The sequence below is a fragment of the Colobus angolensis genome, unplaced genomic scaffold (assembly GCF_000951035.1).
Source record: "Colobus angolensis palliatus isolate OR3802 unplaced genomic scaffold, Cang.pa_1.0 Scaffold19, whole genome shotgun sequence".
NCBI lineage: Eukaryota > Metazoa > Chordata > Mammalia > Primates > Cercopithecidae > Colobus > Colobus angolensis.
In genome coordinates, this window is record NW_012115043.1 from 7,933,040 (window position 1) to 7,952,017 (window position 18,978).

At 39.6% G+C, this 18,978-nt stretch overlaps 1 protein-coding gene across 1 annotated transcript in view; it reads left to right on the top strand.

Annotated features, from left to right (window-relative positions):
* Positions 1-18,978, top strand: part of HERC1 (HECT and RLD domain containing E3 ubiquitin protein ligase family member 1) — a 248,445-nt gene that overhangs the window by 163,064 nt on the left and 66,403 nt on the right. Inside the window, exons 34-40 of the mRNA XM_011940429.1 lie at positions 286-396; positions 3,446-3,622; positions 9,467-9,706; positions 10,077-10,160; positions 11,991-12,511; positions 15,563-16,338; positions 17,990-18,188. Coding sequence (XP_011795819.1) covers positions 286-396; positions 3,446-3,622; positions 9,467-9,706; positions 10,077-10,160; positions 11,991-12,511; positions 15,563-16,338; positions 17,990-18,188 — 2,108 coding nt within the window. The remainder of the gene's footprint in view (positions 1-285; positions 397-3,445; positions 3,623-9,466; positions 9,707-10,076; positions 10,161-11,990; positions 12,512-15,562; positions 16,339-17,989; positions 18,189-18,978) is intronic.

The following is an 18,978-nucleotide window of genomic DNA, read 5'->3' on the forward strand; positions in this document are numbered from 1 at the left end:
ACCATGTTGGCCTGGCTGGTCTCAAACTCCCGACCTCAGACGATCCACCCTCCTCAGCCTCCCAGAGTGCTTGGGATTACAGGCGTGAGCCACTGTGCCTGGCTTCTAATGGGTTACTACTTCTGAAAAGTGGTATTTAACTTATAACCACTAAAAGTAGCTGTTGAACACTGGTATAATCAAACTTCGCCTGTGACTTAATATTATGGTTAACATGATACAGCTTTTCGAAAAATACTTAAAGTACTTTTTACAAATTTTATCCTTTTTTCTTCAATAAAACAGATTGTTGAGCGCTTGTTTTCCCTTCTATCCGATTGTATGTGGGAGACACCCATTGCTCAGGCCAAACATGCAATTCAGATAAAGGAAAAAGAACAAGAAATAAAACTACAGGTAATTGGTTTTTCCTAAAAGGTGTTTCTTAACAGCATAAGTGAATATTCTGTCACTTGTCTCTGAATGCCTGTTCCTCTAAGGCACTTTGTTCTATCATTTATTCCATCTCCTCTCTCAGCATTCTGTCTCCCTCTCCACTGATTCCCTCCCTTCAGCTTATAACCATGCTTAACTCATTTCTTCTCTCCTGAATCACATTTTTATCTGTGAAGCCTTCTCTGTCTTCTCCCTTGTCCTGCACTACTAAGCTTCTTAGAAGAGTAATCTGCATGTTTCAGTCACTTTGTTTCAGTCACTTTCTTCTTCTTATCTCTTCAACCCGACCATTTATCTTCTATCAAAATGCAAAATTAAATGACAAAGATAAGTGTTTGTTGCTAAATATAGTGTATCCTGTTTTTTCCACTTCTTACTTTACTTCTGGAAACTCTAGCCTTCTGTTACGTTCAAAATGCCTTCTCCTAGATCTTCTTATATTCTCTGCCAATCCTGATTCCTTTTGAAAGCAACTCTTTTTTGGTGCCACTTTTACCTTACCTTCATCCCAAAATGTTGGTGTTCCACAGAGTTTGATCCTTAGCTTTTCCAGCAGTCTCATCCATACCCAAAGCAGGGGACTAATCAAAGCATGTTGATGCTTTGATTTATGGTTTTAAAAGATCACTCTGCAGTGTCTTCCAAACTTAAATGCTAGCCTGGATGTCTCCCCCTCAAACCCCCCCCTTTTTTTGTTCCATTTCTGATTGAAAGCACCACCATTCACCTAGTTTCCCAAACCCAAATTCCTGGGAATTTTAGATTATCCTAATGTCCCCATGCATGTAGTCACTAGCCTCCATTGATTTATAGCTTGTGAATCCATCTCTCCATTTAACTTAATTTCTATCTTGGTTTTCATGATTCCACACTTTTCCTGGTTCTCCTTCTGCTTTGATAGAATGAGCTGTTCTCATTTTCCTTTATAAGTTCTTCTTCTATTCAATCTAAGTGTTGGATTAATCCCCATTCCTTCTCAAAGAAACCTTCTTTAGACTCATATGCCCATTTCTTATTCAGACTCGTTAATCCCCAGTTCTTCTCAAAGAAATGTTATTCAGACTCATTTAAAACGATTCCCAAGTTTTAAATTCAAGTTCTGGCATTTCTCCTGAATTCTAGACTTATATCCCCATCTTCTACTAGTCTTATCACTTAAATGTCTAACAGGCATCTTATACTCATTATGTCAAAAATGGCGCCCATAGTTTAATCACATTCTGTTTCTTCCCCCAGGCTTTCCCAGCCTGCTAGTGAGTTACTCAAGTGAAAAACCTAGGAGTCATCTTGATTCCTCACCCCCATTTCTCCGTCCATACAATCTGTAGATTCTGTTGGCTTATCTTTAAAATGTAACTTGAATTTGCCTACCTCCTCATCTCTTCTGTCATCACCCTATTCCAAGCCATTATCATCTCTGGCCTGAACTATGCAGTAACCTCCTAACTGTTCTCTCTGCTTCCATTGTTATGCCCTAAAGTCCATTCTCTGCACAGGGTCCAGAATGAACTTTTACAATTGTAAATCAGAGCATGGTGGTCCCCTGCTTAAAATACTCCAATTTTCTCGTCATTCTTGGGATAAAATCTAGGGTTCCTTGTCCTCTACCCTTTGCTCACTATAGTCTAAGCAACTTGCCTTCTTCTTGTATTTCTTGAATACAGTAATCCTGCTCATTCCTTAGGGCTTTAAACTGGCTATTACCTCTAGATATGTTTCTTAGAAATTTCTTGTCATTCAGGTCTCAATTATGTCATCTTCAGAGAGTCCTTCCCTAATCAATCTAGAGAGTTGCCACACACTCTTTGTCATGTCACCTGCTTTAATTTCAACATATCACTTAATCTTTGTATTATCTTATTTATTTTTTTTCTCTCTCTCTTCCAAAATAAGTTCTATGAGAGCAGAGACCTAATACCCTGCTGAATATGGAGGACCTGATAGGATACCTGGCAGAGAATAGATGCTTAATAAATGCACATTGAATGAATGAATTCAGGCCCTCACAATTTTTTTTTTTTTTTTTTTTTTGAGACAGAATCTTGCTCTGTCACCCAGGCTGGAGTGCAGTGGCACGATCTCGGCTCACTGCAACCTCTGCCTTCTGGGTTCAAGTGATTCTTCTGTCTCAGCCTCCTAAGTAGCTAGGATTACAGGTACCCGCCACCACACCTGACTAATTTTTGTATATTTAGTAGAGACAGGGTTTCACCTTATTGGCCAGACTGATCTCAAACTCCTGACCTTGTGCTCTTCCCACTTTGGCCTCTCAAAAGTGCTGGGATTACAGGCGTGAGCCACCACACCCGGCCTCCTCATTATTTTTTACCTAAACTTGCAGCTGATTAGTCAGTCTCTCTGCCTTCATCCTATATACCCTTGGTAAAATGATGTTTATAAAGCACAGATGTGATCAGAGATCTGCTGTATACATCATTCTGTGTGGGCTTCCCTAATGTCAGTAGAGTAAAATTCAAACAATAGGACACACAAGGTTTTCCATGATTTGATTTCTTCTCTCTCTGGACTTGTTTTCTGCCAGTTTCATCTTCCAGTCTTTACATACTGCTTGTCTTTAAATCACTGAGCTCTGTTGCACCTCTCTGCCTTGGCACATGCTGTACACACTGCCTCTTAAAATGCCTCTCTCCTTTGACCAGCTGCTTACTGCCTTATCATTCAGGACTCAACTTAGAAGTCACCTCCTTTTGAACATGACCTTGTCCTTCTCAAGCATGGTTAGACACACTTTTATGTTTCTACTATACCTATTATGTAATTTTGGTTTTTCTCCCACTGTAATACTAGCATTATGTATTTGTCTTCTGTCCACTAATGACGAGAAGAGACCATGCCCTATTTATCATTGTGTTCCTGTAGGCCTGCACAGCAACTGATTCATAGTAGATACATAATAAATATTTGTGGAATAAAACCAAGGAGCCTCAGAATGTATCTTACCTGAGATGTGGGTTACTCCAAAATACTGACCCAGCTTCTTTTCTGATAGAAGCAGGGCGAGTTGGAAGAAGAAGATGAGAATCTTCCTATCCAAGAAGTATCCTTTGACCCAGAGAAAGCTCAGTGTTGCCTAGTGGAGAACGGACAGATTTTAACTCATGGCAGTGGAGGGAAAGGATATGGATTGGCATCTACAGGAGTAACTTCTGGGTGCTATCAGTGGAAGGTATGTAGAAAATCTAAGTAGTTTTTAGCATTTTGTCTTTTAGTCCTTTTTTTCCCCCAGGTTCTTATAATAAATGTGTAGAAAGACTGAAAAAAAAATCATGATATGTAAATGTTCTATTATTATGTAAGATAATATAAATGGAAACCAAGTGAAGGATATAGAGGAGCTCTGTGCTACCTTCTTAACCCTTATAATTCTAAAGTTATCTCAAAAATTTTTTTAATGGATGTTTAAAATCATGCTATAGCCCTCCCATAAGGAGTCACACAGAAAACATTTTCCTCTAGCAATGAAAATGAAGCAACGTGTGTGATGTTTTTGTCTAGGAAAGCCCATTAGAGATTCAGTGCCCACAGGTTTTATAGGGAACTGTTCATATTGGTACCCTCTGCCTGACATGTACTAAAATTTTAGATTCCCAGAAGGAAAGCTAGTATTTAGCATAAACCATATTGTTCGTACAATCTAGATACAATAAGCCAGCCTATATCAGTTGGGTAAAATTTTTATCAGTATAGGGGACTGTTTACCAGTCAAGTTCTCCCATGCCAGCCAAGGGCCAACATTGCAAGCAGGCATTTCTAAGGATAGTAGTCTGTGTTGTGTTAACTCCTCCTTTTGCACAGTCTACTCCTTTATCTCTTGGGCATGGTGTATATACAGTAAAACTATCAATAGGACCCCATGCAGCGGGATAAGATAGACCAGTAATATTGACTTCACTTGTGCCTTTTGGGGGTCCTAGACTTAGCCAGTTACAACAGATCTCATTAACCAACAGGTCTATCTGAAAAAGCCATGTGGCTTCATTCTTAAGCTTTTGTCTTAACTTTTAAAATGTAGATTAGGCATAATTTTATCACAGGACAACTCTGGCCAGTCCGGGACTGAGATATTATCATGATAAGGTGCACACACAAGAAATATAATCCCTTAGGGCATATCTGTTGCCCTTGGAAACAAAGAGTTTATAATTATTAGGGCATCTCTAATCAGAACATATAATAGGCAGCACAGGTTAACATGACACCAATGTCACCTGCCCCCATGGGGCCTTCCACTCTGTGCTCCCAGTTCAGTCTGCATAATTAAGTTGAGTCTTGGTTTCAGAGAGAGCGTCTGAAAGCATTCGGTTTTAAAGGATTTTGTTTTCTGTGACATCATTCCTATCTCAAGAGTGTGGATGACATCTCGAGGTGTTCTGTGGAAATTGCAGGAACTGGAGCCACCCACTGTTGTCTTTTGACAGACTTGACAAATTTGATGAGAGGCTCAGCAGTCAGTTTGAATTTAAAGTGCTCACAGCAGCTTTCAAGACAAAATAGTTTTGTTTTCTTTTGTTTGTTTTTGTTGAGACAAAGTCTTGCTCTGTCGTCCAGGCTGGAGTGCAGTGATGGTCTGATCTTGGCTCACTGTAACCTCCGCCTCCCGGGTTCAAGCGATTCTCCTGCCTCAGCCTCCCAAGTAGCTGGGACTGCAGGCACCTGCCACCACGCCTGGCTAATTTTTTGTATTTTTAGTACAGACAAGGTTTTGCCATGTTGGCCAGGCTGATCTCAAACTCCTGACCTTGGCTTCCGAAAGTGCTGAGATTACAGATGTGAGCCACCACACCTGGCCCAATAGATTTTTTCCCCCCTAGAAGATAGAGAACTTTTAGGAACAGTTCTGAAAAACAGATCATTAATGCCCTCCCCACTCCTCCATATTTTCCCAAGTCTTGAGTTTTTGTTTTTTCTCTGTATGAAATTGAGTGTCCCATTTAGTAATTCCAACTGTAAATTTTTTAATTTTTAAAAATCATTTTTTATTTTTATTTAGACCTTTTGTCCAGAAGGATTGGATGCAAGAAGAGTTTTCATACAAAAATATTTGCATATACAACTTAACCAAAAAGGTTAGGAATTGGCCAAGACAAAATTTCAGTTACAGTTTATTTTTTTCAAAATAGGTTTATAAAATCTTCTGCGTCTTTCATCCTAATCATTTATCCAGTGAGCAGTCTGGAAAAGATGAGTTTCTTTCTGGAAACAGTTTCATTTAATAAACTGCCTTATTGGTATGTGTTATCAGGAGAAAGGTGAGGGATGCAGAGTCAAATGATCAGTCCCTTGTTGCAAACTGCAACTATTCTAGAAAGCTTAACATGTTGGGATGTCACCTAGTGGGTGTTGAAAGTACAGTCTCTTAAAGAGTGGATGGAAGTATATTGCTCCCAGAAATCAAGCTCTTTTCACGGGTACCTGCAAGAGACCTGGACAGTCCAGCCAGTATCCAAGATGTTTTTCAGACTTTGTGACCCCACAGAGGGGGAGTGTTCCAAATCCACAACAGTCCCAGATTTTGAGTTTTGTTCATTCAGCTCGTGCCTGCTTTTAGCTGAGCACAACTCACTTTGGGTTGAAATAACCTAGAGCACACAGTGTCAGGTTTTAGCTTAGAGTCAGGTCCTGGCAATTAGAATGTGTGAGTTCAGGATTCCAAGCTGTGAGCTTTTTGGGGCAGCAGTTAAATCTAGACGGAGCCAGTTATGGGGGCATGTGCCTGTAGTACCGGTACTTGGAAGGCAGAGGCTAGAGGATTGCTTGAGCCCAGGAGTTTGAAGCCACCGTGAGCTCTTGTTTACACCACTGCATGCCAGCCTGGGTAACAGAAGGAGACCCCATCTCTTAAAAACAAAAACAAACCCTGGATGGTGTAGGACCTGACAATAGTGTTTTAAGTTCAGTCTTGAAAACAAGGCTCTTCTAAGCTCTATTTGCTTGTCAATCTTGGAGTCCAAATTGACTCACTCAAAAATGTGTACTTAGGCTAGAAAGTCATCAGCCTGTACGTGTTAGACGTATGATTTTATAAGAACTCCTTAGCCACTGAATGTTTTTTAAAACTAAAAGCACATCTCTATATCTCCATCTACAGCTTGCCTCTCTTTTATTTTATCTCCTTTTTCCCAGAGGCTCCAATAGGAAAAAATCATAGCAAAAACCCACCAGTTACAGACACTTGTTTTGTTTCTAAAATAGAGTTTAAATTTCCAATCCACCCACCAGTGACAAAACAAGTAAGTTGTGTTCCACTAATATGTTTTTCCTTTGGAGCTTTCTCTGATCAGGATGATACTTTAGCATTTATGAAGTTACAAGTTTGTAACATTTTGCATCTTAATTTTTTTTTTTTTTTCTGAGACAGAGTCTAGCTCTGTCACCCAGGCTGGAGTGTAGTGGCACAAGCTCAGCTCCCTGCAACCTCCACCTCCCAGTTTCAAGGGATTCTCCTGCCTCAGCCTCCCGAATAGGTGAGACTGGAGGCCCGTATCACCATGCCTTGCTAATTTTTGTGTTTTTAGTAGAGATAAGGTTTTACCATGTTGGCCAGGCTGGACTCGAACTCCTGACCTCAAGTGATCCGCCCGCCTTTGCCTCCCAAAGTGCTGAGATAACAGGCGTGAGCCACTGCGCCCAGCCTTTGCATCTTTTTTTTAAAATCATACTTCCAGATGTAGTTGCCACAAAACAAAGCTGTTTTTAAAAGTTTTCTTCCTCTCTTCTCACATCTTAAGTTTACTCAAACCTCTAGCAATCAATTTAGCATTTACAAGGTCCATTGTGGCAGGGGGAGAACCTGCTGTAGCAATAGCAGCAGCCCAGCTTAAGAAAATAGCTGGAGTAGTTCCTTTCTATTCTTGTTTGTTTGTTTGTTTGTTTATATTTTGTAGAGATGGGGTTCTTGCTGTCTTGCCCAAGGTAGTCTCAAACTCCTGGCCTCAAGTAGTCCTCCCTTCTTAGCCTCCCAAAGTGCTAAGATTGCAGGTGTGAGCCACTACACCCACACTCAAAGCTATCAGGGATTTTTGAACCCTTTCCCCTCCCACTGGAGGAGAGAGCAACTACAAGCTAATTTTTCTACTCTGGTTCATCTAAAGCCCACTTGTGAGAATATTTGGGCCCTTTCTCTTCAGGAAAGAAGTTGTTCCTGGAAGAAAGAACAGCATAGTTTTTACCTAAGCTGCTCTTTTTTCCTAACTTTAGCTAGCAAGGCCAAGAGCATCCGGGGTAGCAAACCAACTCTCTTGTGGTTGGATTTATCTTAAAAATTGATAGGTAACTTTTCCCCTTCACAACAGATAGCAGCTCACCTTCTGTTTCACACTATGTGTAACTCCATAGCCACCTAGGCACCAGAGTTTTATCTTTTCCTTTCATCTCTTTCTTTTTCCCCAGCAATATTTAACTATATTCTAATGCATCAGGGTTGTTGTAGTGAATCTCATTGCTGCCACTGCTAAGTCATGAGTCCCCAAGACCACCCTCACATTCAGAGATTCACTAGAAGGACTCATCAGACTCCACATGTTGATACATTCATGATGGAGACTTACTATAATGCTGCAGTAAGGATATACCCAGATAATAACGGAAGGACACAGGTGAGGTATAGAAGAATTCATGTATAGATTTCCTTCTGTTCTCTCCCTCCCATGAGCACAAGTGCACAAGCTTTCCCCAGCAAGAAAAATAACATGTGTATGATGTTTCTAGAGAACCCCATTAGAGATTGAGAACCCAAGGTTTTTAATGGGGTCTGGTCACGTAGACACCTTCAACCTGACATGTACCAAAATTTCATACTCCCAAAAGGAGAGCAAGTATTCAGCATAGACCACATTGTTTGTTTAAATGTTCTAGGTCAGTGAGTCATGTTTGTCACTTAGGGGAAGTTTTTTGATTTTGTTTTTTCTTTAAATCAGTGTAAGAAAATTTACTAGTCAAATTCCCAGATACTAGCCAAAGACCAGTGTTGCAAGCATGCCTTTTTGAAAATAGTAGTAGTCACACTAGGTTTAGTGGCTGATGCCTGTAAACCCAACACTTTGGGAGGCCGAGGTGGGAGGATTGCTTGAGGCCAGGAGTTCAAGACCAGACTGTGTAACAAGACCTCATCTTTACAAAAAATAACTAGCCAGGCATGATGGTGTACACCTGTAGTCCTAGTTACTCAGGAGACTGAGGCAGGAGAATTGCTTGAGTCCAGGAATTTGAAGCTTCAGTGAGCCATGATCATGCTACTGTACTCCACCCTGGGAAACAGAGTGAGATCCCATCTCTTTAGAAAATTAAAAACAAAACAAAACACCTAGTTTCAGGCTTGCCATGTTAACTCTTTTTCTAAACCAAAGTATATGCAAGAGAGTAGTTAAAATCTATATGTAAAGAGTTAAAATTTTTCATTAATTTCTGGACTAAACATACTTCCTCAGCTTCATTATTAAGCTGTAGGTTAGAATTGCTTATTTTAAATACTATAGATATTCAAAGGTTATTCTAAATATTCTGCAAGATAAAGAATAAGTTTGTTTTAAAATCTTTCTTTTTTTTTTTGAGACGGAGTCTTGCTCTGTTGCCCGAGCTGGAGTGCAGTGCAGTGGCCGGATCTCAGCTCACTGCAAGCTCCGCCTCCCGGATTTATGCCATTCTCCTGCCTCAGCCTCCGGAGTAGCTGGGACTACAGGCGCCCGCCACCTCGCCCAGCTAGTTTTTTGTATTTTTAGTAGAGATGGGGTTTCACCGTGTTAGCCAGGATGGTCTCGATCTCCTGACCTCGTGATCCACCCGTCTCGGCCTCCCAAAGTGCTGGGATTACAGGCTTGAGCCACCGCGCCCGGCTAAAATCTTTCTAAATTGATGCGATTATTTTCATGTTATTTTCACTTATGCTGAAAAGAACATGTTTCCATAAATGCATTAGTATTATTTATAAGCATATTCTCAGTATTGGTTAATGCAGTTAATAGTATATAAATATATTTTTTGAGTATTAATGAATATCCCACTTTTATTTTAGTTTTATATTGTGAAGGAAAACAGAGGGAATGAAGGCACGTGTGTTGGAGTTTCTCGCTGGCCAGTACATGACTTTAACCACCGCACTACCTCGGATATGTGGCTCTATAGGGCCTACAGTGGTAACCTCTATCACAATGGAGAACAGACTCTCACATTGTCCAGCTTTACTCAAGGAGATTTCATTACTTGTGTGTTAGACATGGAAGCCAGGACCATTTCTTTTGGGAAAAATGGAGAGGTACCGACACCCATTCACAAGCATTACATTTTCTTGTTTCTATTTATAGTCAACTTGGTTATTTAAGTGCCATTTATTCAGTTTATAGATTATCTACTCGTCTCTCCTTTCTCTCTAATACTTTCTGGTTGTTAAAACATTTATTAACAATAAACAGGAAGATAGTCAAACGCCAATAAGATTTTTGAAACAGATGAACACATTATGATAACTTATTATATGTAGAATTTTCTTGGTTAGCAAGATTAATTGAGAATTTGATCTGGTAACTTCTGTCTCGTAAAAGCTTTCAGTTCTAATGTGGTTAGATATTATCAATTTAAAAAATTTCTGTTTCCTTTTTCTTTTCCTCACCACTGCCACACTGTAGGAACCCAAATTAGCTTTTGAAGATGTGGATGCAGCAGAGTTGTACCCATGTGTGATGTTCTATAGTAGCAATCCAGGGGAAAAGGTAATGAAGTCTCAAACCTTTATTTAAGAATATTTGTTACTTTATTGTTTAGCATCAGATGGATGTTTATAAATATAATAAGCTGTTTCTTCTGCCATTAAAAGTACCTGACTTAGGTAATCCATTCTTCTAGAAGAAGGTTACTTTCAGAAATTGACTTTATGATGTATTAATATTAAGACACTATTTCATGTTCTGGCAATTTGAATACAGTGAGTCAACTTTCAAACATATGTACAGTCACAAGAACTATAGGAACTAGTTTAGGGATAATCTAATTCATTGGCAATTATGGATATGAGAGAGAAATCCAGACATAATCTTAAATGTAATAAGATGCTATCAGCTGAATAATAGAAGTTTTAGTCATAATGAGGAAACTACCTTTCATGCAGCTGGGGGAATTTTCAGGTGTTGTAGATGGTGTGAATTTGAACTTCATGACAACAGTATTAATAGGATACCCTCCATTGTAAACTTTCTTTTTCACCTCATCTAAAACCCAGGCAGAGAAAAACTTTGTGATCTCCCTGTGCTGGTGGGTGGATTTTTTTCCCCCTACTCCATCCTTTCACTTGCGAATGCATAGTACAGCTTAAGTCAAGTCTCGAGAATTTCTAACCATTATGTAGTAGAAAGCTTTCAAGTTATATCATGTGTAATATTTCCATAATGAAATTGCTGGACCTGGTAAATTCTAACAAACAAAATTCCCTTTTCTGTGTTTTTAAAAATACATATTTTTAATGTCAAGTAATTATAATTTAAGGCTAGCTGGGAACTGTTTCTTGGACAGCTAGGCAACCAAAACTGAACTGGAGATGAAGTAAAGATGCAGCCCAGTGCCTGATATCATCCCTTGCCCTATGTAGGTTTGCAGCCCAAAGTAGTTTCTGTCATGTTCTGGTTCAAATTTTCATGTTATTTTCACTTATGCTGAAAAGAACATGTTTCTTTAAATGCATTAGTATTATTTATAAACATATTCTCAGTATTGGTTAATGCAATTAACCAATGATGGCCTGGTGCTTTCTGCCATCTGTGAACCTTGAAGAGATTCATTCAGCCTTAGACTATGTATCAATCAATTTATTCTGTCTAGAAGGCATTTTTGATAAATTTTAGAACCTTTGAGAAACACAATACTAATAGTCGTTAACTTTTTTTTTTAACATTTACAGTGTGACTGGCACTGTACTAATAAGCACTTTATGTGCATAATCTCATTTAATCTTTAACTGTAGGAGACAGATGCTATTATTAGTGTCAGTTTTTAAATGAAAAGCTAAGACTTAGAATGATTAAATAATTTCCTAAGATTATACAAAGTTATTACTTGAAGCCAAGTTTTGCTGCTCTTTTAACTTCTGTGTCTTACTTGCAATGTGTATCCAGATTGTGACTATTCCAAATGTTCAGATGTATGATTTTACTTTTGCACCCCTTGAACAATGTAAAATGTCCGGGATTCATTATTCTAGAGTCTTGCAGATGAGAAAGAGTATATCCTTAAGGCTTATTTTAGACTAAATTGAGTCAGTCACATAAGGCTTGGTCTCTATATTCATCTTTCAAATTGTCCTAGCATCTCTGGAATTCGTGAGTTACAGGAAATTTAAACAGGGCAGCTTATTCCAGTGGACCATACTACTACTAACTTCAGTGTATCTGTAACATTTCCTTACTCTTTGGGGGTGAGTTGGTATATAATTCACAAGTATGAAGAGACCCAAATACTAGTTCAACATGGGATTCTACATGTTAGAATTTATAGTGTCTAAGAAGAACTATTAATAGCATATGTTTTCCACCCTCTTTACTTTTATATAGGTGAAAATTTGTGATATGCAGATGCGTGGCACACCCCGAGACTTACTTCCAGGAGACCCTATTTGTAGTCCAGTAGCAGCAGTGCTGGCTGAGGCCACTATTCAACTTATCCGTATCCTTCACCGAACAGACCGTTGGACTTACTGCATTAACAAAAAAATGATGGAAAGGCTGCACAAAATTAAGATATGTATTAAAGAGTCAGGTCAGAAGCTAAAGAAAAGCCGCTCGGTTCAGAGCCGAGAGGAAAATGAAATGAGAGAGGAGAAGGAGAGCAAAGAGGAAGAGAAAGGTAAACATACTAGGCATGGCCTCGCTGACCTCTCAGAGCTGCAGCTGAGGACTCTTTGCATAGAGGTGTGGCCTGTGCTGGCTGTGATAGGAGGAGTTGATGCTGGTCTTAGAGTTGGAGGTCGGTGTGTTCACAAGCAAACTGGGCGCCATGCCACGCTGCTGGGAGTGGTCAAAGAGGGCAGCACGTCTGCCAAGGTCCAATGGGATGAAGCAGAAATTACTATCAGGTATGATCTGTTGAGTTACACTTTTAGCAAACGAGTATATAATGGTGAAATAGACCATTGCCTGTCGACAGTGAGTAATTACGTATTTTAGGTGAGCTGCCAGTTAACTTTTAAAAATATTTCTCGTGCAACTAGGTGTTCGTACTGTAATCTCTTAAAGGAGAATTTCCTAAACTCATGTTCTTTGAAATACTAGTGGGTTTTAAAAATACATAGTCGTTTTGTTTTGTTTTGTTTTGGGGAAAAAATGGTAAGCTCATTAGTTTATATGTTTAAGTGGGATTCTTCTTCCAATTTTTCATTTGGCTTTTTGCATTTTGATCATTTCCGTTACACACTGGCATAGTAAAAAGCCAGCCAGCTAATCTGTTCATTGCATTTTGTGATTGCAAGGCTCTGAATATTGGATATGAATGTTTGATGGACTGAAATTAGGCTTTGCATTATCAGTAATTTTAAGTATTCTTCCTTTTTATAAAACCACTTACTTCTGTCCTCTTAATGTAAACATTTTGAATAGATGTGAAAATTACATTTACTTGACTCAAACAGGGTATTTAAAAGCATTTAGGTGTGTATGCATTCAGAGAGGATTTGTGCAAAGTACAAATTTCCTATGTTTACAAGGAAATGCAGGGTGAGCATCCCAAATCCAAAAATTCGAAATCCAAAATGCTCCAGTGGGTATTTCCATTGAGCATCATGTTGGTGCTCAGAAAGTTTCGGGTTTTCACTCGAAGGAGATGCTCATTGAAGCATTTCAGATTTTGGATTTTTGGATTTGGGATGCTCAGCTGGTAAGTACAATGTAAATATTCCAAAATTTGGGGAAAAAATTCTGAAATCCAAAACACTTCTGATCCCATGCATTTTGGATAACGGATACTCATCTTGTCAAGTATCTTCTTTGATAAGGAGACTCATTTATCTAATGATTCTACATAATTATATCATTTGAAAATATGGATTTACTGGTGATATTATATAACTGTTCATTATACTGCCCAGTGTGATTCCTGTAAAGTTGCATGTTGATATGACATAGAACAATATCTTTTTAAATTTTAGTTTATTTTATTATTTGTTTTTTTGAGATGGAGTCTCGCTCTGTTGCCCAGGCTGGAGGGCAATGGCACGATCTTGGCTCAGTGCTACTTCCGCCTCCCGGGTTCAAGCAATCCTCCCACCTCAGTCTTCCGAGTAGCTGGGATTACAGGCACCCACCATCATGCCCAGCTAATTTTTGTATTTTTGTAGAGATGGAGTTTCACCATGTTGCCCAGGTTGGTCTTGAACTCCTGACCTCAAGTGATCCGCCTGCCCCGGCCTACCAAAGTGCTGAGATTATAGGCATGAACTACTGAGCCTGGCCAGAACAATATCTAAAATAGTGGTTCTTTGTGGTTTGGGAGTGGTACTGTTTCAGAATTTAGTGAACGCTATGGATCATCTTAGCCAAAAAATACATATAGGCCGGGTGCGGTGGCTCAAGCCTGTAATCCCAGCACTTTGGGAGGCCGAGACGGGCGGATCACGAGGTCAGGAGATCGAGACCATCCTGGCTAACACGGTGAAGCCCTGTCTCTACTAAAAATACAAAAAACTAGCCGGGCGAGGTGGCCGGCGCCTGTAGTCCCAGCTACTCCGGAGGCTGAGGCAGGAGAATGGCATAAACCCGGGAGGCGGAGCTTGCAGTGAGCTGAGATCCGGCCACCGCACTCCAGCCCGGGTGACAGAGCAAGACTCCGCCTCAAAAAAAAAAAAAAAAAATACATATACATAAACTTTACACACAGTTTCAGGGGTTAATGGACTCTACCTTCCTCTCCATTCTACCAAGCTAAGAAACCAGTGACAACTTTACAGAGTGACATAGAAGTGTCTGCCTTTCCTCTCATTCTTTGCCTTGTTTCAGAGAGGATTTATGATGCCTTGTTAAGATGCATACAGTAGGCGGGGCTTGGTGGCTCACACCTGTAATCCCAGCACTTTGGGAGGCAGAGGCAGGTGGATCACCTGAGGTCAGGAGTTTGAGATCAGCCTGGCCAATGTGTCGAAACCTTCTTTCTGCTAAAAATACAGAAAATTAGCCAGGCCTGGTGGCGCGTGCTTGTACTCCCAGCTACTCAGGAAGCTGAGGCAGGAGAATCTCTTGAACTCAGTAGACAGAGGTTGCAGTGAGCTGAGATCATGCCACTGCACTCCAGCCTGGGTGACAGAACGAGACTCCGTCTCCAAAAAAAAAAAAAAACAGATGCATACAATATAGCAAAATAAGTAAATTAATAAAACAAGAAAAATGAGCCTAGAGGAAAATATGATTAGGAAGGTAATATAGAACCAAGATTTTAGGTTAGAACAACAAAACTTTATACTAGCAAAAGCTTTTTATTACATTTTGTATAATTATATCATTCTTAAACTTCAGGAAATTCTTGCCAATATCAGGAAATATGTAATTATATTTTGGCTTAAACTATAGAGGCATTAATCGAGACTACAAAGTAAACTTTTTTATGAAATGAAGTCCTCTCTGAAATAAGTTACAAATAACCACTTATAAACTAGATTTATTATACAAATTTTCTGAATAGCTTACATCAAATTCTATCTGACAAACCTCCTGTTTTTGTAAGTAAAGGTGTACAGCCACACCCATCTGTTTAGTTATATCAGTGGCTGCTTTTGCACTATGATGGCAGGGTTGAGTGGTTGTAGCTGAGACCGTGTGCCCTGCAGAGTCTAAAATATTTCCTCTCTGGCCCCTTATGGAAAGTTTGCTAACTCTTGACATATGTTATATATTAGTGAATATTCTTATTTGAAAGCACATGCACATGTCATTGCTTCTGCACTTAGCATCACATCTCCCCATTTTCTCATAGTAGACTCATTTTTCTCTGTGTTTGTAATGATTTCTCTAGTTTGTGTAAATTATTCTTTGTATTGTGTACATATGATGCACCTTATTTTGTCTGCATTATTTTCCGTACCTTCCTCCTGTCTTTCCCTCACTTGCTTCTTCCTGTGTCATTCTGATCTTTATTAAAGCTTCCCAACTTTTTGGTCGCCTAGTGATACTCCATTATATAATCTGGAACCCTGTGAACCATTGCCGTTTGATGTGGCGCGATTCCGAGGCCTGACGGCTTCTGTGCTGCTGGACCTAACGTATCTGACTGGCATTCACGAAGACATGGGGAAACAGAGCACCAAGCGACATGAGAAGAAACACCGACATGAATCCGAGGAGAAAGGGGATGTTGAGCAGAAACCTGAGAGTGAATCCGCTTTAGATATGCGAACAGGCCTAACATCTGATGATGTCAAAAGTCAGGGTACCACAAGCTCCAAATCAGAAAATGAAATCGCTTCATTTTCTTTAGATCCAACACTGCCAAGTGTGGAATCCCAACATCAAATAACAGAAGGGAAAAGAAAAAATCATGAACATGTGTCCAAAAACCATGACATAGCCCAGTCAGAAATCAGAGCAGTCCAGCTGTCCTATCTTTACCTCGGTGCTATGAAATCACTTAGTGCCCTTCTTGGCTGTAGTAAATATGCTGAGCTGTTGCTGATACCAAAAGTTCTGGCTGAAAACGGCCACAACTCAGACTGTGCAAGTTCTCCAGTTGTTCATGAAGATGTGGAGATGCGAGCAGCCCTGCAGTTCTTGATGCGACACATGGTGAAGCGAGCAGTCATGCGGTCACCCATAAAGAGAGCACTGGGATTAGCTGATCTTGAACGAGCTCAAGCCATGATCTATAAATTAGTGGTTCATGGGCTTTTGGAAGACCAGTTTGGGGGCAAAATTAAGCAAGGTATGTTATCTGATTTTTTTTTTTTTTGCTTTTGTGCTGTTGAGATTATGTTCATAATTGTCAGAAGTGATACATTCTGTAAGTGATTTGTAAAAAAAAATTTTGGTCAAAGCAATTTTCACATCACTTTTTCTTAAAGGAAAACAGTTCTTTTTTGTTATTTTTATATTAGTAATCTTCTGTCTATAATTTTGGTATTTTACACCTGCACCACTGTTAGGACACAGCAATTATTACTACATTTTGTAAAACAAAACTTAATTCATACCAAAAAATGTATTTATTGATCTGACTCAAAATACATAGTATTCTGTCAAGCGCAGTGGCTCACGCCTATAATCCCAGCACTTTGGGAGGCCGAGGCAGACAGATCACTTGAGGCCAGGAGTACCTGGCCAACATGGTGAAACCCTGTCTCTACTAAAAATACAAAAATTAACTGGGCACAGTGGCGCGTGCCTTTAATCCCAGCTACTCAGGAAGCTGAGGTAGTAGAATCTCTTGAACCCGGGAGGCAGAGTTACAGTGAGCCAAGATTGTGCCACTGCACTCAAGCCTGGGTGGCTGAGCGAGACCCTGTCTCAAAAAACAAACAAAAGCGAAATAAAATACATGGTATTCTGGTATCTTTTCAGAGACATTTTGAATAAATTAATTAAAGTCTCTACTTTCATAGGCTGGATATTGCATGTTAAAAAAAAAAGAGCCCCTGTTTTATCTTGTTTCCTCACATTTGGGGAGAATGTGAATTGAGAAATAAAAATGAGATTCATTCAGTAAATGTTTATTGAGTGCATACTCTGTGTTGGGTACTTTCTTAGGTTCTGGAGAGGCAGCAGTTAAAACAAAGTCCCTTGCCTTCATGGAGTTTATATTGTTCTTCCTTCTCCCCTTCTTCTTTCCCTTTTTGCTTATTCCTTTTCTTCTTGACTTAGCTTAGATAGTAAGTAGAGAGAGAGAGAGAGAGAGATACATGGTGTACGTAAGTAGGAATGTTAAGATCATGATGATTGTGAAGTAGTGTGGCTTTTTATCAAACTTCACAGAATTACTTGTCTTTGTAGCAACTCATATTTTAGTTAAGTTTATTTGTAGGCTTCCTTAACAGATTAAAATACACGTATATATGTATAAATACTTCGTAAACTTTTAGACATGTTAACTAAGTGGGTTTTTTAATGAAATTGTCCTTTTTAAATCGTGAAGTTTCTATCTAGGTTTTTGCTCTTCTTGTATTTACATGCCTTTATCTTTGCCTATTTGTAGATTACAGATAGGCATCAAAATGAAAGTGTGAAGGAAACACAGTTTTAATGATTGGATACCTTAGAGAACCTCTTGTCAGATCTTACAACCAAAAGTGAGACTTTTTTTGTTTTTAAGAGAACCCACTTCTCTAAAAACAGAAATGTATAATTACAAGGGCTCATTACAATACTGCCTGTAAAGTCTGGAACTAATGAGTACAATAGTGAATACAAAGATGTATATATGTAAGAATATTTTTTTCTGTCAGTCTTTCATAGAAATTGATGCTTGTGAAATATATTTAGAAACTTTTAAATTAAAAAGGTAGAAGTTTTTTATTCCCACTGTTATTTTTGAAAAAACAAATCCTTACTACTTTCTTAACCTTTATTTTGGTTTCTAGAGATTGATCAACAAGCCGAAGAAAGTGACCCTGCCCAGCAGGCACAGACACCGGTTACTACTAGCCCATCGGCCTCAAGCACGACCTCCTTTATGAGCAGCTCTTTGGAGGACACCACAACTGCCACCACTCCAGTCACTGACACAGAAACAGTGCCTGCATCCGAGTCCCCTGGAGTGATGCCTCTTAGTCTTCTCAGGTAGAGAAGTTGACCTTTAATGTCTGCCATACTGATGCCTGTGTTTCTGAAGGCACAGTTGTCCTCTTACGAATAGTATGCCCAGCTGAATCTTGGTGTTCTAGAGCTAGAAAGAACCTAAGAGATCATATAGTCAAGCTCATTTTACTGAAGTTGGAAATGTCCCTCAGAAGTTTAATAACTTACCCAAAATCTCACAGCCAATTAGTGGTGATCCCAGGTCTAATCACTGTGGTGCTGAACATTCTCTCTCTTACCATGATCTTTTTTTCCCCCTAAGTTTTTGAGTATTTTTTTTCCTCAAAAAGTAAATACTTGTATTTTATTCTTTTTTAAAAAATTTTTATTTATTTATTTATTTTGACAGAGCCTTGCTCTGTTGTCCAGGCTGGAGTGCAGTGGTGCGATCTTGGCTCACTGCAAGCTCTGTCTCCCAAGTTCACACCATTCTCCCACTTCAGCCTCCCGAATAGCTGGGACTACAGGCGCCATCCACCATGCCTGGCTAATTTTTTTGTATTTTTGGTAGAGATGGGATTTCACTGTGTTAGCCAGGTTGGTCTTGGTCTCCTGACCTCATGATCCACCTGCCTTGGCCTCCCAAAGTGCTGGGATTATGGGCATGAGCCACCATGCCCAGCCTATATTTTTATTCTTAAAAAAATTTCGGCCGGGCGCGGTGGCTCAAGCCCGTAATCCCAGCACTTTGGGAGGCCGAGACGGGCGGATCACGAGGTCAGGAGATCGAAACCATCCTGGCTAACACGGTGAAACCCCGTCTCTACTAAAA